The sequence below is a fragment of the Trichomonas vaginalis genome, chromosome I, assembly GCF_026262505.1.
Source record: "Trichomonas vaginalis G3 chromosome I, whole genome shotgun sequence".
In the NCBI taxonomy this organism is placed as follows: domain Eukaryota; phylum Parabasalia; order Trichomonadida; family Trichomonadidae; genus Trichomonas; species Trichomonas vaginalis.
Genome location: NC_067203.1, coordinates 11416399 through 11442703, shown reverse-complemented (window position 1 = coordinate 11442703; position 26305 = coordinate 11416399). Strand labels below are relative to the sequence as shown.

Genomic DNA, 26305 nt, shown 5'->3' with positions numbered 1-26305 from the left:
ATTGCATTATTACTACTCTGTTCACAAAAATATTATATAAAGATAGCAGATTTTTAGTTTAAGATAGTATAATTAAGATATTTCCAAGTAATACAATAATAATTTTATTTTTAAAGTAAGAAGTATGAGAGACTTTCAAAGCTGTAATTTATAATGTACAAGTATGGATGAAATAGACCGAATGTACCAAAAGTCTAAAAGGATAAAAATTATTTTTTGTGAATAATAATTTTTCTTCTATTTCTGTTGATATTTCGGACTATTTTCTATCACTTTAAAATCTTGGCAATCCGCGTCGATATAATTTTTGGAATTTAAAAAATATCATAAAAGAAGTTGGTTTCTGTAAACTGAAATATAGGAATTTTCTGTATGCATAACTATTCTGATGCATTTAAATAATAAAGGCTGAGTGAATTTTGGATTGAAAAGTAAATAAGATCAGAAAGAGAGTATTATAAGGAAAACTTAGTCTGAAATGAAGCTTTTTAGCCCAGAGTACCCTTTGGGAAAGATTTCTAATTCCAAAAAAATTCGGATTTTGAAAAAATCAGTACTTACAATGTATTTTTGATTAGTCAATTTTTCTTAAAACGATATTTTTGTGATTTTTTTTAACAATTTGAAATAAGAGGACTTTTTTATAAAGAGGATGAGGTTTGCAAAAGAAACAAATCCATAGAAGTTATTTATTTTTCATTAAAGTCCTAATTCGGCGGATAAATTTATATAATTACCTAAAGTATATAAAAAAAATTGAATTTATAATGTGTCTACACTCTTAATTATGGGAGTAAGCATTGATTCAATAGTGTTGGTACACAAGATGCTAGTAAAGATTTACTCAAATGACATTTTATTTTTTCAGATCCCAAATGATAATTTTGAATCTGCATTATTGTGCTAATCAACCATTTCTTGTTGTAAATATATATGTATGAGAAATTTCTTAAAATTCTAGTTTTCTATTTGAAAATCGTGAACTTGAATTAAAATAAATCGGAAAACATTTCTATTTCGAAGGTCTATCCTGAATTTCATTTTTCGAATTTTTTTATTCAGGTAACTATCGGATTTTATACGGGAAATTCAGAACTTTACGCGGGATGGAATTTTATAGAAATATTAATCTAAATCAATAATTGATCAAAATTTACTAAATTTAATTTTCCATCTTAAATTGTCACATTTAAAAATTTTTCATTTTTTACAATGTGCAAAGAAAAAGATCAAGTAAAAGGCTCCAAAAAGGGTGCAAAGGATCAATCAAAGGAAGAGGCATTACCAGATACATTTTACTTATCAGAATTAATTCCGCCTGTTCATTGCGAATCTGATTCCGAGCAAAATGCGAAGGTTGACATGGATATGTCCAACTCGGAAACGAACTGATATATATTAAATGTTTATATAGTATAAAAATTTGTTTATCAACCTTCTAAATAACCAGTCAATTTGTATTTTTTTACGTCAATCGCGATCTCCAGTAAAAAACTCGAAAGTACAGCTCAATGTAAGGTAATCCTATAAATTAGATTACATTACGAAGTGATTTTTATTACCGGATTTTTTTTCTCTTTTTGCATCTAAGATTGACATATATTATGAATAACTTATCAAAATTTATATTCTCATGCTATCGATATGATGTTTTCGTGTAAAATTTCGAACTTTGATTTATCAATCTGACTCTAATCTAAACACTATTGTGAATTAATTGTATTGACTATCATGAGCTAATCACACTTTCAAAAGAATCAATATTTGAAGAAAATTAATTGCCAAACGTACCGATACGACACTCGTTATCTCTCATGTCACAAGATATACTATACTCCTCTGAATTAATTTTCAATGGAAAATCTAATGTGAATAATAATTTTTTAGAATTTGATAAAGGTAACTAAACTACTTTCGCCGATCCGATTTGCTCCATATTTAAAATATAGCTTGCATATGGAGAAGAAAAGCTAATTTTGAAGTACGCCCGAAATCCACCAACAGGATTTCGATCTACTAAAAAGGTACTTTTAAATGTGATTTTTTTTATAAAAAATTAAATTTATTTTAAGATCAGACTAAAAACTAATTTTATGGAAAATCTATATCGACAAATTTATTACTTATTGGGTATATAGATTTTTTGATTATGGCGATTATGTCTGATATGCTTCCAATAAGCCAAAACACATTTCATACTGATTTCTATAAAAGGTATCTTTATTATAGAAGTGTAAGCTATATCTGTTTGTTTTTTTATTATAACAAATTCAAAATTCTCTTATAAGGACTAGATGAAATCTGTATTATTAAATCATTAGCTAAATGAAGGTTCAAATAGAAAGTAAATATCAATTTATATGATACTGAAACCAAATAGTTCTTTTAATAAAAGATAACACGCTGAAAATTATTGAGTATTTGCAAATCTCAAAAATCTATTGGTGAATTTGGCTCAACTTTTAAAATTATAACATCCATATCAAATCATAAAAGCAGACAAAAATTAAAGCCAAACCTATCGGCCAATTTTTTTTGATATTTTGATTTTTGAGGTATACTTTTAAAAGTGGATTTAAAGCACTTATGAAAAAACATTAACTTCTGTCGTTATGATTATTGATTTAGACAATAATGATTTTAATCTTTGATTATCAAAACACTAAAGTCATCTTTTTAACATTTGCTTGGTAGCATTAACTCAAGTCTAAAGTACTATTTTATGTGGCACTCTTAGAATTTTTGTATTCATTGTACACGCTGAAATAGTACCATTAAAGTTATGGCGGACTTTCAAAAAATAGTTTGGTCACCTTTGAATTTGATTGTCAATCCCAAACAGAATCATAATTACTATAAATAAAAAACACTTTGGTTTAAATCTATGTAATGTAAAATATATGAAATCCAAATTTAAATACATTTTTAATAAATTGAAGAAATACGAGATTTGGAGAAAGAACCAGTCGAAAGCTGGCTTAAAACAGTATCATCCATCTTACTAAGTTCCTTCATAAGTGTTTGGTGTTCGACACGCTCACGAACAAGCTCTGCATTGAGCATTTGTAATTCTTTGTGCTTTGCAACGAAAGCTCTCTTCTCTTCTGCATAGCGCTTTGCACTAGCTGATGATTCCTTGAGCTGCTGCTTCTGGCGAGCTGTTAAACCTTCAAGTTGGGTTCTTAAAGCGTCTGCTTGTTCTTGGAGCTGCTGCATTGCCAAGTTATGGTCTTTCTGGGACTTGGCAAGTTGGCCTTCGATATCGGTCATTCTCTTTACTGTTGTCTTGAGCTGTCCGGCAATTTGCTTTTTAGAATCGGCAACTTCTTTCTGTAATTGAGCAACTCTATCAGCACGCTGCTTTTCAAGTTGGTTAATATCATTAATTACTTCGGCAAGCTCATTCTGATGCTGCTCTTCGATTGCTTCGTATTTCGTTATTATATCTTCAATCATTTGTGTAGCCTTCTTGGAATCTTCATCACGGTCGCTTAAGGCTTGTTCGTAGATTCCTTGCATCTCTTCAAGACGCTGCTCTAACTCAGTAATTCTTTGTTCTGAGTCATCATATTCATCATCCTCACTCTCATCTTCATTATCAGAGTGTGTTGGCTGTAAATTCTCGGCTTCTTTCAATTGCTCTTTAAGTTCTTCAATTTCGTTATCGATATCTTCGAATTCGTTAGGAGCATCAGTACTCATTAAGCACTCATCAAGTTCAGCCTGTAATTCAGCCAGTTGTTCTTGATGAGCTTTTGTGCGTTCGTTTAATGCTTGAAGATGTTGAGCTTTTTCAGCACTTTCTTCTTGTAAATATTGATTTTGAATTTCGTGAAGTTGGGATACAAGATCTTCAGATTGAGCTCTGAGTTCGCTTTCTTTCTTACTCCATTCTGTTTGGAGTAATCCAAATTCGGTCATTCTTTCTTGAAGCAATTGGCGAAGTTCTTGAACTTGTTGCTTTGTTTTAACGTCTCCAGTCACATCTACGTTAATGTTGATCGACTTGGATGGACTGAACGTAGTTGTACTTTTTTCCATTATTTTTTGCGTTTAGATTTTTTTTTCATCAGAGGTTTTTCCAATATTTGGGAAAAAAAATGATTTGAATATCATACTCCTTTGACATCTGCTTATAATAACAAACTTAAATATTTATAAAATAAGTAAAAATCTCATAGATTTTCGAAATGCTGGACAGCTTGTCCAAAACTAAAGAAACAATTTGAATTTCCAATAAATATACTTTTAAGCAAACTACATCCAATCTGAACTATTAATCAGAAACGATTTTTAATTTTGACAATGTAAAGTGGGAATGTCAGGAGTAGGTGACAAAAGTGCATACTCTTAAACAACCGTCGGATTTCCGGGTGAAATCGTGACACACTTTCGTCTTTCGTAGGCAGTGGTGGTTGTTACAAAAGGTAACTTCGAATGTAGCGTGAAATCTGCAAAAAAAATTCTGAAATTTGAATGGAGAACACAAAAATTGAATAGTTTACGTCAATAAAAAAGAGAAAAATGAAGCCAATGTGTCTCGAACCTAGGACTTAGAGCAGCAATCCCACTGTTTATAACATTACACTACATGCATCTCTCACCTCAGTGAATGAGATCAACTATATGATAACTTTTTCCCCATTATATTCTTGTGGAAAAGTGACAAATAGCAACTTTGACCCTCTCTCGGAATGTCAGCTTATAAAGTCATTTCAAGAGCCTTGTACCGATAAACTAGCCTTGTACTGCCATTTTATGGTGATGTAAAGTATTCAAAAATTTGCAATGTAAACCATTACATGGCAGAAACTTTAAAATATACAAAAACATGACACTTAGTACAGGGGCTTTTTGGCTGGTGAAGTCAGATAAAACGTGGCTCAAGTGCTCGTTTAAAATTAAAAATGGAATTTCTCACAGTCGAATTTCTTGATAGACAACAAAAGTTTATCATCAATTGTCGCGCCGAAGGTATGACATATAGTCAAACTAAGCTTGCATGGGAGGAAGAATACCCAGATCTCGGAACTTTAACATCCAATCTCATTGCTCCTGCACTTAAAAGAGCTGCATTAGGTCTATACTGGGAAAAAGGGAATCATGGCGGTGCAGATCCATACCTATGCGAGCGTGATCAGCTCACTTTAAAAGAAATTATCGAAGATTCTGCTTACAAAGGTGAAGCTCTAGAAGCCGCTGACATTATTGACGAGGCGTTCAAGTTGAAAGAGCTCAGAAGAGATTATGGTTACAGATTCCTTCTTGAGATTAATTGTCCTACTCTTGCAGAAGAAGTTATCAATACTCTTGGTGGTGATGATGTATCGAGACCTTATGTTAACCATATTTTACAGCAATTGCATTGCAAGCTTAAGGCATGCCAAGAGATTGAAGAATCAAGATACATGGCGTGTGAACCAAGAATTATCGAAGAATTCTACGATAAACATCGTGAAACAATCGAAAGTACTCCAGAGGAGTTGATTTTTAGTATCGATGAAACATTCATAAACAAATTTAAGAAGAAGAAAGTTGCATTACCTGAGGAGATAGAGCATATGATCGCCAAAGGAATTCCAAACTTTCCGCACATTACAGCTTTATGCGGATGCTCAATGACAGGCAAATCTGTCCCACCTCTCTTTGTTCTCCCATGTATTGCAGAACTACCTAGAGAACTGAAAGTATTCCAGCGCGAAAGACATTGTTGGTTTACTTCTACGCCAAAAGGCTGGGTGAACAGAAGTGTATTCTTATTGTATTGCATTTTCTTCATCGAGTGGCTTAACTTTGAACGCCAGAGAATGCCAGAAGATATACGTGACAAGCCTGCTCTCATTGTGTGTGATGGACACTCCAGCCGCGAGAATCCTCTGGCATTGTTCCTTTTGGCAAGTGCCAACATCAAATTAATTGTTCTTCCCGCACATACAACACACATTTTACAAGTATTTGATGTTGGCATTGCCAAAAGATTAAAGTCCAAATTCACGGATATTATCTGAGAGATTACATTAAGGCACCGAAGCAAGAGTTCAACAGCAATGCTGCAATGATGCGCTACGCCATTATCTACTCATTTATTAGCGCATGGCAAGAATCAGTATCATTAAGAACGGTTCAAAATGCTGCCGCCGCCTGCGGTCTTTGCCCTTGTTCTGTAGAAGCTCTCAAACATAATAAGTATGTTCGTGAATTGACTCCTGCAGAAAAAGAATTGCAAGAGAAAAGAAATTACCGTAATCGAAATCGTTTTAACATCAATGGTGAAGAATTGACGACGATGGACATGATTTGCGCAATTTCTGACAATATTAAGAAGAATCCTGCAAATCACAGATTTTGCAGGAAGCCAGAACAAGACACCAAGGAACGTTTCTACTTTTGGATTACAAACTATCTTGATCCCAGCACTGAGTTGTTGACAAAACTCCCTAATATGCCAGGTTATATCCAAATGATTAGGAAAATTTTCCAATTTTCCAACAAAAATTTTCCAATTCTCCACCAAAAATTTTTTAATAAAATATTATTTTACGGCATTGCCCGTCACTTTTTTTCAGTACAAGGCTAATATCACGGTATAACCCCCCTGAAAAGACTTTATAATGTTCCCAAAATTAGCCAAAAATTTTGGGGCTAGCTAATGGCAGAAACGTGAGATTTAAATGATGTTTCCATTTTTTGTCTCATACTTATTATATATGTTCTATTTCTGATTCTCTTCCTATATATCATAAAATTTACACTTTTCCGACGTTTTGTCAGGGGCGCGAAGCGACCCAAAAATGTCGGAAAAGTGTAATTCTCGGGCATATGATTATTTTTGCTTTTAATACCGAACAGCATTTGAATCAAAAATAATCGTATGTCTGAGAATTAATGATTTTTTTGAAAGCGAAAAACTACCAGATTTACCATTTTTTGAGGGGAAATAACCGTTTTTAGCTGGCAGATTTTTAGCTTATTTTGGGGGACATTAAAATATCTTCCATCATTGCATTGATACTGATGCCAATTTTAAATCATTAATATGTAGTATACATAATATTGAAAGTAAGCACAGTAAATTCCACAAAATCGAAGAGAGTAGGGGTAATTTTAGCTAAAAGTGACACGCCTGTAAAAAGCGACACACCCGTGAATGGTGTGATTACCGATCGGTAATTTCGACAGTTTAGAATTTAAAATTTTTTATGGAACTGTTGCGAGTTTCATAAAGAATTTAAGGAATATAAGCAAAGATTTGAATCAAAATCTTAGACCTAAGCCGCTCGATTCGCTCGCGGCTTCCGCGAATTACAGATCAGCAAAGATTTGAATCAAAATCTTCGAACTAAGCCGATCGCTTCGCTCGCGGCTTTCTTTATTATTTTAAATTTGCATATTTCCATCAAAAGTTCATAAGGTAAAAAATTTCGTTTATTTTTACTAAGAAAAAAAAGGTTTTTGATAATAAATTTATTTTATTTCGAAAAAGTAGCAATAATCGTAAAAGGGTATTGATAGGCTTGCTAAAGTAACTAATTTTAGCTGTCAAATACTTTTGTATTTTGAAGTAAATTAGTATAAATTTGTTTTTACTTTTATTTCGAAAAAGTAACAATAATCGTAAAAGGGTATTGATAGGCTTGCTAAAGTAACTAATTTTAGCTGTCAAATACTTTTGTATTTTGAAGTAAATTAGTATAAATTTGATATTATTTTAACTCCCTTTGAAAACCTCAATTTTCCATACAGAGGGAACGGGAATAGCATCCAATATTCCCTGAGAATGGTTGCGCATTCTCAGTTCCCTCTATATTTCGAACGAAGCTCTCATCGGTCTTTTTTTTTAATACTAAACGTTTTTTTTCCCTGTCACTTTTAGCTAAAATTTGGGTTTGCCAAATCGAAGATTATACTCTTCAAATGTCTCAAAGGAATCTGTGCAAAGTAATGATTTTTGTTTTCAAATTAATTAGAAGGGATATTTTATTATTAAGATTTTGGGTAAACACTGGGTTCGATGCTACAAGGCGTCACAACGTAATAGGTTGAAAAACGATTGTTTAATCCTTCAAACATGTACCATCTTTAAATTTGAGTGTAATAATGCAGTAAATTAACATTAAATTATTATGAGATGTTTATTCTGTAATAAAGCATATGTTACTATATCTTTTTCAATATAGAATATTGCTACTGAAAATCGAATTATTAGACATTTTTAGCACCATGCTCAACTAAGAAATCGATAATATCTGTTGCACCAGTTTTGATGGCAATACTAAGATGGCATTCATTACTATCGAGAGAATTTCATTAAACATTGATAAACAAGATAGAAAAGAGAATTCTATAAAATAATGATTAATATGAAAAGAAAGATAATGGCATAAAACAATGATAAATATGAAAAGAATGCGAATTCCATAAAATAATGATTAGTATGAAAAGGAAGAGAATCCAACAAAACAATGATAAATATGAAGAGAAAGAGAATGAAAATTCCATAGAACAATGAAAAATATGAAATGAAAGAGAATTTCATAAAATAATGATAAATATGAATAATAAGAGAATAAGCTTCATATTAACATCAGCACCATGCTCAACTAAAAATCGGATAATTTCGATTGATTTATTTTTGATGGCAATACTTAGAGGGCTTTCATTAATATCAAGAGAACCCAATAAAACAATGTTAAATATGAGGGAAAAAAGAATCCAATAAGACAATAATCAATATGAGAAGATAAAGAATTCTATAAAACAACGATAAATATGAAAAGATATAGAATTGTATAAAACAATGGTTAATATCAAAAGAAAGATAATGCGATAAAACAATGATAAATATGAAAAGGAAATGAATTTCATAAAATAATGAAAAATATGTAGAGAATGAGAATGTAATAAAACAATGAAAAATATGAAGAGAAAGAGAATCCAATAAATTAATGATAAATATGAACAGACAAAGAATTTCATAAAATAAAGATAAATATAAAAAGAAAGAGAATAAGCTTCGCATTAACATCAGCACCATGCTCAACTAAGAATTGGATAATTTCAATTGAATTATTTTTGATGGCAATACTAAGAGGAGATTCATTAATATTATGAGAATTTTATTAAACAATGATAAACATGAAGAGAATGTAAATGTAATAAAACAATGGTTAATATGAAAAACAAGAGAATTTCATAAAACAAATATAAATATGAAGATAATGAGAATTTGATTAAGTAATGATTAATTTGAAAACAAACAGGATTTTATAAAAAAATGATAAATGTTAAGTGATAGAGAATTTGTTTAAGTAATGATTTACATGATGAGAAGGAGTATTCCATAATACAATGAAAAATGAAAATAGCAAGAAAATTCCATAAGATAATGATAAATATGAAAAGAAAGAAAATCCAATAAATAGAAAGAGAATATAATAAAATAACGATAAATATTAAGAGAAAGAGAATACAATAAAACAAAGACTAATATGAAGCGAAAGAGAATTCTATAAAACAATGTGAAATATGGAAAGAGATCAAATGTCATAAAACAATGAAAAATATGAGGCGAAAAAGAATGTGATAAAACAATGATAAATATGAAGAGTAAAAGAGTTTCATAAAATAATGATGAATATGAAAAGATCGAGAATAAGTTTAATGTTAACATCAGCACCATGCTCAACTAAGAATTGGATAATTTCAATTGAATTATTTTCGATGGCAATACTAAGAGGACATTCATTAATATAGTGAGAATTTTATTAAACAATGATAAACATGAAGAGAAAGAGAATCCAATAAGACAATGATAAATATGAAAAGAAAGAGGATCCAATAAAACAATGATAAATATAAATATAAAGAAAATTTCATAAAACAATGATAAATATAAATATAAAGAAAATTTCATAAAATAATGATAAATTTGAAAAGAAATCGAATTTCATAAAACAAATAAAAATATGAATAGAAAGATAATGTCATAAAACAATGATAAATATGAAGAGAAAGATAATGTCATAAAACAATAATAGATATGAAGATAAAGATAATGTGATAAAACAATGCTAAATATGACGATAAAGATAACGTAATAAAACAATGATAAATATGAAAAGAAAGAGAATTTCATAAAATAATGATAAATATGAAAAGAAAGACAATTCTATAAAACAACGATAAATATGAAAGCTAAGAGAATAAGTTTAATGTTAACATCAGCACCGTGCTCAACTAAGAATTTAACAAGTTCTATCGAATTCCGTTGAATTGCAATACTAAGTGGGCATTTATTACTATCAAGAAAATTTCATGAAACAATGTTAAACATGATAGAAAAGAGAACATTATAAAACAATGATAAATATGAAAAGAAAGATAATGCGATAAAGCAATGGTAAATATCAAAAGAAAGATAATGTCATAAAACAACGATAAATATGAATAGATAAATAATGTCATAAAACAATGATAAATATGAATAGATAAATAATGTCATAAAACAATGATAAATATGAATAGATAAATAATGTCATAAAACAATGATAAATATGAAAAGAAAGATAATGTCATAAAACAATGATAAGTATGAAAAGAAAGATAATGTAATAAAACAATGATAAATATGAAAAGAAAAATAATGCCATAAAACAATGATAAATATAAAGAGAAAGATAATTTTATTAAAAAATGATAAATATGAAGAGAAAGATAATATCATAAAATAATGATAAATTTGAAAAGAAAGATAATATCATAAAACAATGATAAATATGAAAAGAAAGAGAATCCAATAAAATTATGATAAATATGAAAAGAAAGACAATTCTATAAAACAATGATAAATATGAAGAGAAAGAAAATCGAATAAAACAATAATAAACATGAAAAGAAAGATATTATAAATTTTGTTGATATTTCCTCCATTAGAAAGTAAATAAGATGCAATATCATAATTTCCGAAATACATACTTTCTGCTATTGAATTAAATGTTTGTCCAAAATTTGATTTAAGGTACTCAGCAATTTCATAGTTTCGATAATCCAATGCTGCATTAATCATGTTATCAAATTATTTACCATCTTCTATCATTTGCATAAAAATCTCTTTATTTCCACCTTGAACAGCATACTTTTTGGAGTATTTAGTGTATTGAGATCCTAAATTTTTCAAGTAATTGAAACATAATTCTGATCCGTATTTAATTGCGCAGTCAAGAGGTTTGATATCATTAATCTTCTGATTAACATCAAGATTTGGGAATTTACTCTTAAGATCATCAACTTTGTCCCATGCAATATAGTATAAAGGAGATTCTGTTGAATATAAATTCAGAATTTCTTCTTCTTCTATTTCAGGTTCGAAGTATTTAAATTTGAAAATGTAAAAGTGTTGCTAATATCTTATTTTCTGGTTCATGGATGTATGAAAATGCGTTTGATATCTTTTGATAAAGTTCTGAAAATAATTTAATTTCTTTAACACGAATTTGTGAAATAATATCAATCAAATATAGCGCCATTTGGATAGATATTTTGCTATTTGCAATTAATTCGATAATTTGTGAAGATGTTTGTAAAATATTATTGGAATCGACACCCATATAATTTTTGATGCTTGATCTGGGTATTCGAATACTTTAATTGGTTTGATGTCATTAAAATCACATCCAGTTTCATTTCGTGACTCCTCAGAACTTGACATACTTTGTGAAAATTTTTTGATGTGTCACTTTTAACGCTAAAAATTGAATGGCTAAAAATATAGAATATAATTCGAAGTGAGATTAAAGAAAATAAATAATGCATTATCAGATACCACAGCTAAGAAATGCTATGATTGTGTACAATGCAATCAGGATGATATGATTTTATGAGAGGTTGTCAAAAAGTGATAAATGCACCGATAAGGTCACTATTTCAAAGGCGAAGAGTTAGTATTTTTGGTCGTTAAAAAGTTATTATATAATACTATATATATAGTTCACAATATGGCTTGCCAATTTAATTTAATATTAAATGAACTTCCAAAATAAATAAGTATTCAAATAGATACGTATATGAAATGTTTTAATCATTAAATAATTAAAATACCAATTACTCGCAAAATAAGTTAAGTGTAAGGGTTTGGAGCCGGACCTGGTTGTCCAGGTTGGATGATTATATAGACAGGTGGAGGTTGCGCAATAGGATTCAATGGAGTTTCCAAAGATGGAGTTTTAGCTTGGGCTTTAGTTGAAGCCGGCCTATCAACTTTTTGCTCAGAATCATCTTCACCATATTTCACATAAATTTGTTCTTGAGCAGCTTCATTTTCATTCATATAATTTGTTTCAGTATAAGTCACATTTGCATAACTCTTCCTTCTTCTTCTGATACATACAACTATGAGGAAAGCCGCAACAACAATTGCAATGATAATTGGAATAGTAATTCCAATAATAAATACAGCCGATATTTCAAATTTTGGATAGTTGTAGTAATTATCAGGTGGATAATATTCGTTTCCATATGTATAAACTTTAGGAGTACGATATCCATTAAAATGAGACTTTTTGAGATCTGTGTAAGATAGAGCTCCACGGAACAAACCATAAATCTCTTCAGTTTCTGGATCAATTGTTGTCACTGTTCTGAATTCAGAAATTCTGTAATCATGCCCTTCAAAATTCGTTCCATACCACCAATATTCTGAGCAATTATAGATTGTATCTGAATCTACTGTATAGTAGAATGCTGATGATGCAAAGACATTAAATTTGACTGATTGACGTTTGTCATAAGTCAAATTAGAACCAAATTGAGATTCTGGAGAAACGGTGAATGATACAGGGTGATTAGGAGAAACAACAATAACATCATTTGTTGTTGCTGGAGGACAGCCCTTAATTTTATAGACTAAAACTGAAATATTTGCAATTAAACTTTGATTCTTCACTGGTTTGATTTTGAAATAATTAATCATATCAGTGAAGTTGAAGACATAGTTTCCTGTGTCGTGTAAAACAGGATCTTGTCCAAGGGTTCCTTTAAATGAATGAGCATTATGAAATATGACAATGGAATTCATCTGGAATGTGATATTTGCACCTTCAGAAGGAATATTTATTTGATACCTACCAGTTAAGTAGTTGACATTGCGTAGTCCGTCAGGTAATTTGAAGGGTTTTGCTGGTTTAGGGTTTCTTGGAATATTTCCATAGATTTTCAGGGTTTCTCCATCTCTGCAATCTGGAAAATCATGGTATGGCGTGACAATATTTGTTGTTTCAAGACCTGATTTAATATTTAAGTCATGAGAAACAGTTAGGTAATAAATAGCTGATTTGTTAATGTATGGGAAGCCTCTGTAATCAGAGAAATCATTCTCATCAGTTGAATACGGATTTGAAATGTAAGCCAAATTATATTGTCCTTGAATTACAAATTTGTAACGACGAGGAACTGGAGAAGTGAATATATGGCAGAAGGTGGAATCTTCATCAATTGTATAGTCTGAATCTATTGCTCCGAAAATTGTTGATGTTTCACTGCGTACAATTTCAACGTTGAGCTCTGTACATGGTACGTATGGGCTAATAACAGAAATACTACCAACGATTGTGTTCTTTCCTGGCTTTTTGGCCTTAACTGAATATCTTGAATCTTTGTCAAAGAAAACACCATCTGCAATAGGTTCTTTATCAGATTCGAATATGTAATCTTTAATTGTGTGTGCAACAAAGACAGAATTTGGAGGAATGTGAAATTCATATTCATCTTTAAATGAAATTTCGAAATCACCAACATCAAAGATATTGCTGTCTATCATAGTCATTTGGACAAAGCTATCTGCATAATCTTGAATCATGAGTGTTGCCGATGATCCGATAATTGGATCATAGTATTCTCTAGCAATTGGATTTTCACCAGTTCCATATTTCAAGCGACCAATAGGGGTGTTAGAAATTACTTGTACTGATATATTATCGAATTTTGGATTCATAAAAATGTAACAATTTGGTTCCTTATAATAACCAACTGTTTCATCTGTCTTCATGAAACCATCTAAGATAAACCTTCTTTCATCGCATTCTTTGTATATAGGAGCTGCAATAATTGAAATCTTTTTAGCTCCTGTTTCTTGTGAAGGTGTTATAATTAAATGAGTTCCAATAGTTAAAATAATTGGGAAATCAGTATATGTGTTATTCTCTGAGTCTTCAAATGTGAATCCTTCAGTTTCATTGGGAAGAATTCCGACGTGGTAAGATTTCGGAAGTTTAAATGTTGTTGTACCATTAATAAGGTAATCGTTCCTTCCCAAATCGAGGTGAATAAAGGGAAGAAGATTGAGAAACATTTTATCAAAATGAACCCACTGTCAGATTTTATATTAAAAAAAATTATTAGCAATTTTTAATGAAGCCATTGAATATACTATAATCACTCAAACTTCGGATCAATTCAAATTGAATAAACATATACATTTTCAATATGAGAGGTTCACCGGAACGGTTTTCAGCGTTGTATACTTCACAATTTTTACTTTAAATTGAAAAACATCACCGTAAAATTACAACAATAATATATATGTTGATATATGGCGTATTCAGCTTATCATCTTCCACCTTTCAAATTCTTCATCAGTTAGGAATTTTTATTTTTCATTCTATTATCTGAGAAAGGGACAGACTAGCCCATTGTCACTTTTTAATTTAGCAAATGAACGCTTATGGAGTGGAGTTTTTGGGTAAATCTGATTTGCTTATAAATGAAATAAAATCAAAAGAAACCATATTGGCATTATATTATGCAAAAATAAATGATCTTACTTAGTACTTTTAAAGTTAATTTCAGAAAAATTTGACACAATGGTATCCGGCACATACAAGTGGTGTACAACCAAATCTTCGACTCGATGAACTTGTCATCGAGTTATATTCCAGTGTTGTTCCTTCATTCCTGATTAAGTTGCAAATTAAAGGTCTGGATTCAGAGAGAAGTGTTAAAGTTATCAAAAAAGTCACAAGAGATTTCGAAGAAATGACACAATTTAAAAAGTCGAATGCATCAGTATGCTTGAAGCTGTTCAGAAAGGTCTGAAAAATGATACACTTGATCCCAACATTGTTTACTCAACATTAAAAATATTATTGCAAAGAAAACATTTGATTTAATAAACATTTAATTTATTATAATTAATTTTTTATTACAGTATAGTAAAAAATGCTATAAATAAATTATTATATTTTATTAAAATGTGACTTTTAATAGTAAGTGAATAAAATAAATCAGGAATTGGGAAAGAAATAAGGTTAATTAAAAATAATGAAAATTACAAGTTTAAGGTTAATGAAAAGTGACAATGGGCGAGTTTGTCCCCCACTCCTATTATCTTTATATTTTTAATAAAAAATTCATGATATATCTTTCCTTAATACGTTTTTACGAAGCTAAAAAGCAATCCCAAAGTGAAAATATAAATTCACAATTTTCCCTATATCTCTGAACGCACAGTTTCTTATTGGTTTTTCTAAAGTTCTTGGTTCAAAGCTCTATCATTCAAATACTAATTCTGTTTAGATAAATTTTATGAAGGCCATTCGATTCTTACTAAGGGTTTCGTTTTGCTAAAATTGTCACTTTTATAGCATATTTGTTTTTGGATGTTTTGCGAAACCAAAAAAAAAACTATGATATACAATGTGTGTGTAAAGAAAATACTTTATTTACTAGTTAAAAAATCATTTGGTATTGATCAAGTTATTTTTTCTGGATAAGATATTATATGGATAATTGGATAGAAAATACAATTATATAATCTTGTACCTGGTTTAATTAAGCTAATTGTCATCAGAAACTTGTAATTTTTATGAATTTCAGATTTTCTTTTCATTACTGCTTTTCTTAATAGGTCAAGTTCTTATTTACGTTATAAAGTATGATATTTACAAATATCAAGTTATCATGTTTTTTGAGAAATTATGAGAAACAAACAAAAATAAAAAAGATAGGAATAGCAATGAATAGTGATGTGGGTATAGAAAATGTAAGAGATATGAATGCAAAGCAATCAGTATTTAGGATATTGACCATAGATTTCGAAAAAAAAATGCTGCATATTGAGCGAAAACTATGATTATATTATAAGGCTGTCATTTAAAGCATAATGAAACTATTCCCTTTTCATTTTAATCGAATAAGATAGTAAAGATTTTTGAATTAGCTAGAAACTGATGAGATGTTTTCACAAATCAGATTTTTAATCTCTATAATGCATAATTCACTCAATATCTCAATTTTGATATTGCGAGATATTTTTGCTATCGGTTTCGCAATTTTGACACAATAGCAAGAGGGTTCTATAAGCATTATTATCAACGTAGAATCTGAATATCATATCAGAAAATGTCGCAAATCTGACATTTACCCGACAAAATAGCAAAAATAATTGAATACTTTTCGCAAAAACTTGAAAAATCGATAAAAATATGAAATATAGATATTAAAGAGACTTTTTATATAATATTCATAAAGATTTTCCAAAAATATGATACCGCAAAATTAAAAAAGTGACGTCTTGAGTGGAGTCAAAGGTCGAAATTGCTAGCTAAATGTTTTTTAGCGAAATTGCGTATTGTACGTTTTTTTCGCAAAACGAAACCCTTATTCTTACGGAAATGAATATGGATAAACTATTTGGATACATATTGTTAGATTCATATTAGGAGCTTAGGTTGTGGATTTTATGTTCTAACTCCTATTTTACAAATTAATATAATTTGGAAATCTCGAAAATATTATAATTCTCATATTTTCAAGCAAGCCAATATCCGTATATGTATAAAATTGTATTTTAACAAGCTATTGATGACTAAAATCTAGTAATGTAATAGGAAATAACAATAAAGGTATTTCTTCACACCATTTTTTAGGATGAACTTACACCTCTATGACATGGCCTTCAATGACGCATCACGCGAGTTGTCAAAAATTTGAATTAATGAATATCTTTAACAAATTGAAAACATCATGATCTTCAATTGTCTATGATAAGTGGCAAAAAGTGGAAAACTTCATATGATATATAACTATAGTAAAAACAAATTTTACAAAAAAGTTATAAAATGGTAGAAGTTCAAAAAAAAAAAGAGGAAGTAATTTTAGTTCCCCGAGGAATTGATGAATGTTTTCGTTTCTCGCGAACTAAAACAGTCAGATAGGGATTTTGCAATATCGGAGATAGAAAAAGAATTCCATGGGGCATCTATTATATCAGATGAATTTACAAGTTGTCGATTTCGAATTGTCGGAATTTCTGAATTTGAACAACATGTATCAAAAAATCCACCTCCTTTGTCTATCACCGCGCTTCAAAATATAGCAGAAAAAGGAATGACTCTCAAGGAAATAACAATTCCTGATTGCGGACTGATAAATTTACATTTATACAACACACACGTCGCATTTTCCGGATTGAATTGTATTATTCGTCAAAAATACAAAGTGTTAGTACGCCAAATGGGTGGACTTGTCGATAACAGATTAAATAAATATACAAATGTTCTAATTACTAATAATTCACAAACAGAACGAACATTATTTGCTCAAAGACAAAAAATTAAGTGCGTTTTACCGAGCTGGTTTGATGATTTACAGTCATCAAATGAATATATTCCTCCAGACAATCATATGATTAAGTTACTAACAGGATTAGTATTCGCCTTCACCGGAGTACGTGATGAGCAAGCTCATTTCGCTCATGTCATTACCGAAAACGGTGGAATTGCATCAGATGGCCTTACAACACAAACAAACTGCGTAATTACATGCGAAACACCAACCTCTACCATTGCTCAGATCTCATTACGCAGGAATCTGATGTTTTTCTCTCCAGATGCGATCAAAGAAATTGAATCCGAGAGAAATCCTCAACCAAACGCTCCACCATGTGTTTCATCAACATTGTTCCATGACAAGTCGTTCAAAATCGACTTCAGAGATCCGAAAAAGAGCCGCGAAGTTGGAAAAATGATCAGAGAAAACAGCGGATCTGTTGGCAAAGGAATAACAATTTCTGACAGAGACGATGGAACAGGAAACTGCAGATCTATTTGTTGGCTTGTGAGTTGTATCGAATCAGGATCAATTTTGGATCAAAGAGAATTTCCATTATTTATTCCGCCAAAAAATCCGAAAGAAATGAAGAAAGGAACACTGATATCAACAACGGGTTTCACTGATGGCCAAGTACTTCTCAATGTAATTGAGGGAATAAATATGATCGGTGCTGTTCACTCAAAAAATTTGACAAAAAAGGTGTCATATTTAATAGCTAATAAACAGAGTGGAAGTAAATACGAAATGGCATTGAAATGGGGAATAACAGTTGTTAGTGTTGATGCTCTTGAGTTGTGGGCAAATGATGGTGATGATGCTGATTTAAGTCAAGTAATTTTGGCAAAAAATCAACCACAAAAAGTGACAACTCAAAATATAGAAGAGATCAAAAGAGTTGCACAAAATTTCATCTCAGACGAATCTGATGACGATGAATCATTGAATCACGTAATATTGAGTAGACCCCTTAAAATTGTATCTGCAAATTATAATCAAAAAAGTGACTTTTCTCAAAAATCTTCTTCTAACAACAAAACTGAAAAATCACAAAAAACTGACAACACAAATAACAAAAGTGACAATCCTTATAAAAGTGACAATTTCTTGAAAAGTGACAATACTTATAAAAGTGACAGTTTTAAGAAAAGTGACAAGAAGTTTAATGATGATGATTCTGATGATGGAAGTGTTGTTATAGTTAGTCAGAAAAAGAGAAGTGAAAATACACAAAAAATTGAACCAACAGAAGGTGTGAAAAAAGTGAATTTTCTGACACCAGATACAACACCAGTTGAATCACAACAACAACAAGGAAATCAAGAACAAACAATTGATTTCCTTTCATCAGATGATGAAGTTATTTGTCCTGAAATTCAGCAATATATTTCACAAAGTTCTGGAACATTTGAATCAGATCTTTCTCATCAAAACACTCAACTTTCTCTTAAATCTCAACTAGATCACATCAACAAACTCGAAGAAGAACAAAGAAAACAAAGAGAATTAGAAGAAAAGAGAAAGAAAGAAGAAGAAATCAGAAGACAACAAGAATTAGAAGAAAGAAAAAGAAAAGAAGAAGAAATCAGAAGAAGAAAAGAAATTGAAGAAGAAAAAAGAAAGAAAGAATTGGAAGAAAAAAGAAGAAAAGAAATTGAAGAAGAAAAACGAAGAAAAGAAGAAGAAATTAGAAAACAAAAGGAACTTGAAGAAAAAAGAAGAAAAGAAATTGAAGAAGAAAAGAGGAAACAAAGAGAAATTGAAGAAGAAAATAGGAAACAAAGAGAAACTGAAGAAGAAAAGAGGAAGAAAGAGGAAGAACTTGAAAGAAGAAGGAGAGAAGAAATAGAAAAAATGAGAGAAATCGAAGAAGAAAAGAAACGGAAGGAATTGGAAGAAAAACAAAGAAAAGAGAAAGAGGAAGAAGAAAGGAAAAAGAAGAAAGAAATGGAAGAAAAACAAATGTTTGGAACATTAATGAAAGATTTGAGAAGAATGACAAAAACACCAAATAACGAATACCAAGATAAACCTCAGAAAAAGAAAATCATCTCAGAAGAAGAGTTGACAATGTTCACTCAGATTCCGAGAGCAGAAAGTGATGACTCTTACGATGATGTACCAAATGACATCGTTTATGACAACGCTCACAAAGAGAAAGAAAAAGATAGAGATGACAAAGATACTTTACTCGATATCTTGAATATGTCACAGGAATGAACTTTATTTTTATATTATTTTTTGCTTGTTTTAGTATAATAAATTGTATATTATTAGTAATTGTTGAAAATTTTTGAAAATTTCAAAAAAACAAAAATTTTATTTTTATAAGAAAATACAAAAAACAAATAAACCGAAGTATATTATAGCTTAGATAACATGTACAAAGTAAGTATATTATTGTAAAATGAAGGCAATTACGTTATTGTTGTAGATTTTCATTTTCCTGAGAGATCTGAAATGTCTAAATCACCTAAATCATTCTGTAGAGTGATCTTATAGGGATCTCCTCCTAATCCTGTTGTATGATCAGGTAATCTTATTTGGTCGATTATCTGTTTTGGTGGTTCTTCGGGGCTTGGAAGTGAGTATGTTGTAGTAGACTTAGTTGTCCTTGATGAAATCGATTCTCTTGTTCCTGAATCACTATCAATTTCTTTACACATCTAAATCTGTCACTTTTTAACTCATAAGTTTACAAAGATTTTTCACTGATCACAAGTATATTACAGCTTTTTCCTCCCTTTCAATGAAATTGAAAGAACTTTGGAGGAACATATATACATGTTTAATAGGGACGATTGCAATAAGTCCACTAGCATATAATATAATGCTTATACGTAGTAAAATTAATACACATTTCAAGGCTATTTTTCGAGATAAATCGATATCGTGATTTTTGAGTGACAATAATATTTGTAACTATATATAATATCCAAACAACATATTATTGTGTATTCTGAAGTTTACACTTTTTTTACAAGTTATCAAAAATATTTCGCAATATCTTGCATGATATATTGTTTGGTACCATTTTTAATTGAATGAAACCCAGCGGTCATTCAATTTATTGTGTTGATGATTCAAAATTTTTGAGACTGTACTTCTGTATGTTTCTCAATGGTTTCAAGTATAGTCTGGAAATAAGAGTCTTTATTATTATAAATAAAAAAATTAAGGCGACCCGCCCTTGAACCTCTACCAATTAGAAATTCTACATGTCTGCCTTGTTTTTTCTTAGAAAATGAAATTTAATTATAATTGAGTTTATTATAATGAACACTTCCCCTCATACATATGGGCAAAAATATTAAAATCTAATATGAAATTTTCATAACTTTTGACTCTGCAAAGCAATTATACCACAAGAGAATAGTGTATCGCATTTTAATCAATGGGGAGAAGCTTCCTAAACTTTTTAATCCCATAAATATGGTCATTATCTGGAATAAAGAGTTAAGCGTCATATGTCACTTTTTGTACTAAGGAAACATCGACTTTATGCGTTATGACTTTTCGATGAGGAAACAAGTGTTCACGTATTATAAACTTCCTTATTCCAATAAACCGACCCTAAACATAATTAATTCTAAGCATGATAATGGTCTCTTTTCTATGATAACCAAATCAATTTGGTTATCATAGTAAAGCACCAAAAACTGGAATAGGAATAACCGCACTTAAACAGGAATAGGCAGTGTGGAAACTAGAGAAGACTCAACTGATTTTTTAAGCAACTCTTCTTGCCGATTCAAATCTGCTTTGCTAATCATTGTATATTACTATATTCTGATTAGGATACTTTAACGCTTGATGCATGCACATCATTCTTTTAGCTGATTTCTAAAATACAATCTTCTATTAACTTTGAAATTTCTTCAAAAGTTATAGTAATTCCATAGTTCATTCGTAAAATGTTATTAAATAGCTCTGACTATTCCTTTGCACGCAAAATGAGGTAGTATTTTTTGATTTTTTTACTCAAAATAAAACAAAATCTACCCAATTTTATACCACTAAAGCCTATATTGACACATACATATATAAATCTCTATTGTTATAAGATAAATTTGAAAAAATAATTTTTTTTCCTAAAATGTAAAATTATACTTGTATTCAAAGAAAGTAGATCGTTTATAAGGAAGGTATTATATATTTGGGGAGAAAATCCCTTACAATATACAAAAATATGAAAGAATATTCAATCATCAGGAAAGAGCTTAGTACTAACCATTTGTGAGACATTCATATAATATCTTTTTCCTTTTTTGGGTTTTTAATCGGATTATCCATTTCCCTGCATTGACTTTAATTCATTCTTGCTGATCTGAGTATACATGATCATTATCGAACGTTTGCCATACTCTTCCACAGTTAATGATTGCTGAAAAATGAATAGTACTGAATAACAGCTGGAATTTCATAAGTATTTTGCGTATTTATACTGATTTAAACATGAAATACTCATACAAAATGCAAAGTTTTTAAAAACAATCAATAAAAGATTTTAAATTAGATAAAATATCATATGTCACTTCTTTTTTCATCTGGATAATAAAATTGATAAATTTTTTTCTAATTAAAGATAAAGATGCATTTATAGTAGTAGAAAATTAATTTCTAGACTAAAGCTTGTTTATTGTCACCGTTTTAAGTCTAAATTTATAGGAAATGGTTATTTTATTATGCATTAAAAGTTCTTCTATAAAATTAACATTAAAATCATCTTTCGCCTAAGAGTAATAACAAGGTTATGCAAATTTTATTGAAAATAGTACGAGAATTTTGTTTGAAAATATAATATGGTTAAAAATAGGGAATGGATGTATGAATGTTCCATATTTATTTTATCCGAGTTGCTTCATGATTCCATATTGCCGATTCCTATTCCAGTTTTTGGTGCTTTACTATGATAACCAAATTGATTTGGTTATCATAGAAAAGAGACCATTATCATGCTTAGAATTAATTATGTTTAGGGTCGGTTTATTGGAATAAGGAAGTTTATAATACGTGAACACTTGTTTCCTCATCGAAAAGTCATAACGCATAAAGTCGATGTTTCCTTAGTACAAAAAGTGACATATGACGCTTAACTCTTTATTCCAGATAATGACCATATTTATGGGATTAAAAAGTTTAGGAAGCTTCTCCCCAATTTCTTTCGTGATATTTTACTTTTTAAATTTTCAAATGTCTGATCAAGACAGTAATCTGAACAAATACAGTAAACTGCGAAGTATCTACAAATACTACATTGATTCATACAATGCGTTGTATCAGCTGAAAACGGAAAAAGAAGAAGATTTAAACTCGATTTACAAAATGATCAAAACGAATTTGATTGATTTAAAGAAGCGTCTTCCCCAAATTATAATAAAAGATATTTTGGATATCATTCCGTATAATAATCGCTATACAAAGTCATATTTATATCTTGCCAAACTCATATCAGATGATTATCAAATAAAAGAGGTCCGCAATGTTAATCTCGTTTCAAACCTTTTGTTTTACAAAGAGTATGGCATTAAATTAGATAAGCATGCTGATTTCGAAAAAATTAAATCAGAAAATCTCGACATTCTTAAGGAAAATACAATTTACTGAGCAATTATGAATAATGACTTACAAATATTCATTGCCTTCACTGAAAGAGAAGGATTTAATGAAAATCAAAAACTTGAAAGCAACTTATTTAGAGATTTTAATAGACCTTTAGTATTTCCTAATGAAAATGAACTTTCATTACTTGAATTATGTTGTTACTATGGAGCGGTTGATTGTTTCAAGTTCTTAAGAACAGAATTTGACTTAGAAATAACAAAAAGATGTCTCGAACTTTCATTTATAGGAGGTAATCAAGAGATAATGAGTGAATGTTTGAAATATCATAAGCCAGATGATGAATGCATGAGATATGCAATTATTTCACACAACATTGATTTTGTAACATTCTTAGTGAATGAGTACAAAATATATATCGACTTGTATAATTGCGGAAAATATATTAATCTTGATTCATTTTTAGTTTTTTTCGATCGAACTCATTTTTTAATCGACTGCTTTATTTTTTCTCCGATGTTCAATATTCCTTCCCTTTGCGAATATTTCCTTTCATTAGGAGTAGATATCAATAAAAAACTTTATGAAGAAGGAACCGCTTTTCATATTGCAGCACTTTATAATAGTAAAGATACAGCAGAACTTCTTATTTCGCATGGTATTAATATCAATGAAAAAGATAAAGATGGGAAAACAGCTCTTCATGAAACAGCATGGATGAATAGTAAAGAAACAGCCAAACTTCTTATTTCACATGGTATTAATATCAATGAAAAAGATAAAGATGGGAAAACTGCTCTTCATGAAACAGCATGGATGAATAGTAAAGAAACAGCCGAACTTCTTATTTCACATGGTATTAATATCAATGAAAAAGATAAAGATGGGAAAACTGCTCTTCATGAAACAGCATGGATGAATAGTAAAGAAACAGCCGAACTTCTTATTTCACATGGTATTAATATCAATGAAAAAGATAAAGATGGGAAAACTGCTCTTCATGAAACAGCATGGATGAATAGTAAAGAAACAGCCGAACTTCTTATTTCACATGGTATTAATATCAATGAAAAAGATAAAGATGGGAAAACTGCTCTTCATGAAACAGCATGGATGAATAGTAAAGAAACAGCCGAACTTCTTATTTCGCATGGTATTAATATCAATGAAAAAGATAAAGATGGGAAAACTGCTCTTCATGAAACAGCATGGATGAATAGTAAAGAAACAGCCGAACTTCTTATTTCGCATGGTATTAATATCAATGAAAAAGATAAAGATGGGAAAACAGCTCTTCATGAAACAGCATGGATGAATAGTAAAGAAACAGCCGAACTTCTTATTTCACATGGTATTAATATCAATGAAAAAGATAAAGATGGGAAAACAGCTCTTCATGAAACAGCATGGATGAATAGTAAAGAAACAGCCGAACTTCTTATTTCGCATGGTATTAATATCAATGAAAAAGATAAAGATGGGAAAACAGCTCTTCATGAAACAGCATGGATGAATAGTAAAGAAACAGCCGAACTTCTTATTTCACATGGTATTAATATCAATGAAAAAGATAAAGATGGGAAAACAGCTCTTCATGAAACAGCATGGATGAATAGTAAAGAAACAGCCGAACTTCTTATTTCACATGGTATTAATATCAATGAAAAAGATAAAGATGGGAAAACTGCTCTTCATGAAACAGCATGGATGAATAGTAAAGAAACAGCCGAACTTCTTATTTCACATGGTATTAATATCAATGAAAAAGATAAAAATGGGAAAACAGCTTTTCATACAGCAGTACGTTTTAATTATAAAGAAACAGCCGAACTTCTTATTTCGCATGGTATTAATATCAATGAAAAAGATAAAAATGGAGAAACTGCTCTTCATTATGCAGTACGTTTTAATTATAAAGAAACAGCCGAACTTCTTATTTCACATGGTATTAATATCAATGAAAAAGATAAAGATGGGAAAACTGCTCTTCATGAAACAGCATGGATGAATAGTAAAGAAACAGCCGAACTTCTTATTTCACATGGTATTAATATCAATGAAAAAGATAAAGATGGGAAAACTGCTCTTCATGAAACAGCATGGATGAATAGTAAAGAAACAGCCGAACTTCTTATTTCGCATGGTATTAATATCAATGAAAAGATAAAGATGGGAAAACTGCTCTTCATGAAACAGCATGGATGAATAGTAAAGAAACAGCCGAACTTCTTATTTCACATGGTATTAATATCAATGAAAAAGATAAAGATGGGAAAACTGCTCTTCATGAAACAGCATGGATGAATAGTAAAGAAACAGCCGAACTTCTTATTTCACATGGTATTAATATCAATGAAAAAGATAAAGATGGGAAAACTGCTCTTCATGAAACAGCATGGATGAATAGTAAAGAAACAGCCGAACTTCTTATTTCACATGGTATTAATATCAATGAAAAAGATAAAAATGGGAAAACAGCTTTTCATACAGCAGTACGTTTTTAATTATAAAGAAACAGCCGAACTTCTTATTTCGCATGGTATTAATATCAATGAAAAGATAAAAATGGAGAAACTGCTCTTCATTATGCAGTACGTTTTAATTATAAAGAAACAGCCGAACTTCTTATTTCACATGGTATTAATATCAATGAAAAAGATAAAGATGGGAAAACAGCTCTTCATGAAACAGCATGGATGAATAGTAAAGAAACAGCCAAACTTCTTATTTCACATGGTATTAATATCAATGAAAAAGATAAAAATGGAAAAACGGCTCTTGAAATTGCGACAAATCAAAAAAGTACCAAAATAGCTGAACTTCTTCTTTTAAATGGTGCAAAAAACTAATATTCCAGCATTCGAAAAGCAGTTTAAGTTAATGAGTATCCAATTTTTCCCCAATTCTATCCATTCTTTATATTTTAACAAAAACTTATAAATTATGGTTGTGTCGAATTGTTGTTGTAACTTTTTTTCATATTATCATCTTTCGTAAGTACCTGATATGAGAAATTATATCATCACTAAATGATGTACTAGACAAATTCTATTACATAATGAATCAAAATATTAATGGTGTTATAGAAACAATATGCTTCAGAAATGCATAGTGAACTTTGAATGAATAAGATATGAAAATG

The 26305-nt window shown here is 30.0% G+C and overlaps 7 protein-coding genes and 1 pseudogene across 8 annotated transcripts, besides 5 other annotated features; 5 read left to right on the top strand and 3 right to left on the bottom strand.

Annotated features, from left to right (window-relative positions):
* Positions 1–1212: 1212 nt before the first annotated feature.
* TVAGG3_0969200 (uncharacterized protein) lies at positions 1213–1392 on the top strand (the record flags this gene model as incomplete). Its single annotated transcript, XM_001305122.2, has 1 exon — positions 1213–1392. One exon carries the CDS (start codon positions 1213–1215, stop codon positions 1390–1392), a length of 180 nt encoding a protein of 59 aa, XP_001305123.1.
* Positions 1393–1895: 503 nt separating this feature from the next.
* Positions 1896–2817: a mobile genetic element.
* A 92-nt stretch (positions 2818–2909) lies between these two features.
* TVAGG3_0969180 (uncharacterized protein) lies at positions 2910–4064 on the bottom strand (the record flags this gene model as incomplete). The annotated part of the gene is made up of 1 exon (XM_001305121.1): positions 2926–4041. One exon carries the CDS (start codon positions 4039–4041, stop codon positions 2926–2928), a length of 1116 nt encoding a protein of 371 aa, XP_001305122.1.
* Positions 4065–4325: 261 nt separating this feature from the next.
* Positions 4326–4355: a mobile genetic element.
* Positions 4356–4907: 552 nt separating this feature from the next.
* Positions 4908–6121, top strand: TVAGG3_0969160 (annotated as a pseudogene). Its single transcript has one exon. A coding segment is annotated over exon 1 (1214 nt).
* Positions 6122–7090: 969 nt separating this feature from the next.
* Positions 7091–7891: a mobile genetic element.
* A 4064-nt stretch (positions 7892–11955) lies between these two features.
* On the bottom strand, positions 11956–14354 carry TVAGG3_0969140 (amelogenin-related protein family; the record flags this gene model as incomplete). Its single annotated transcript, XM_001305119.1, has 1 exon — positions 12116–14344. The coding sequence occupies one exon, from the start codon at positions 14342–14344 to the stop codon at positions 12116–12118; it is 2229 nt and encodes a 742-aa protein (XP_001305120.1).
* A 308-nt stretch (positions 14355–14662) lies between these two features.
* Positions 14663–15372: a mobile genetic element.
* Positions 15373–17145: 1773 nt separating this feature from the next.
* TVAGG3_0969120 (DNA REPLIcation regulator DPB11-related family) lies at positions 17146–19823 on the top strand (the record flags this gene model as incomplete). The annotated part of the gene is made up of 1 exon (XM_001305117.1): positions 17167–19821. The coding sequence occupies one exon, from the start codon at positions 17167–17169 to the stop codon at positions 19819–19821; it is 2655 nt and encodes an 884-aa protein (XP_001305118.1).
* Positions 19824–20039: 216 nt separating this feature from the next.
* TVAGG3_0969110 (uncharacterized protein) lies at positions 20040–20267 on the bottom strand (the record flags this gene model as incomplete). The annotated part of the gene is made up of 1 exon (XM_001305116.1): positions 20040–20267. The coding sequence occupies one exon, from the start codon at positions 20265–20267 to the stop codon at positions 20040–20042; it is 228 nt and encodes a 75-aa protein (XP_001305117.1).
* A 730-nt stretch (positions 20268–20997) lies between these two features.
* Positions 20998–22757: a mobile genetic element.
* A 37-nt stretch (positions 22758–22794) lies between these two features.
* On the top strand, positions 22795–23208 carry TVAGG3_0969090 (protein of unknown function (DUF3447); the record flags this gene model as incomplete). Its single annotated transcript, XM_001305115.1, has 1 exon — positions 22795–23208. One exon carries the CDS (start codon positions 22795–22797, stop codon positions 23206–23208), a length of 414 nt encoding a protein of 137 aa, XP_001305116.1.
* A 6-nt stretch (positions 23209–23214) lies between these two features.
* TVAGG3_0969080 (cyclin-dependent kinase inhibitor 2C-related family) lies at positions 23215–25251 on the top strand (the record flags this gene model as incomplete). The annotated part of the gene is made up of 1 exon (XM_001305114.2): positions 23215–25251. A coding segment is annotated over one exon (2037 nt), but the record flags the coding sequence as incomplete, so codon positions are not given.
* Between the last annotated feature and the right edge of the window lie 1054 nt (positions 25252–26305).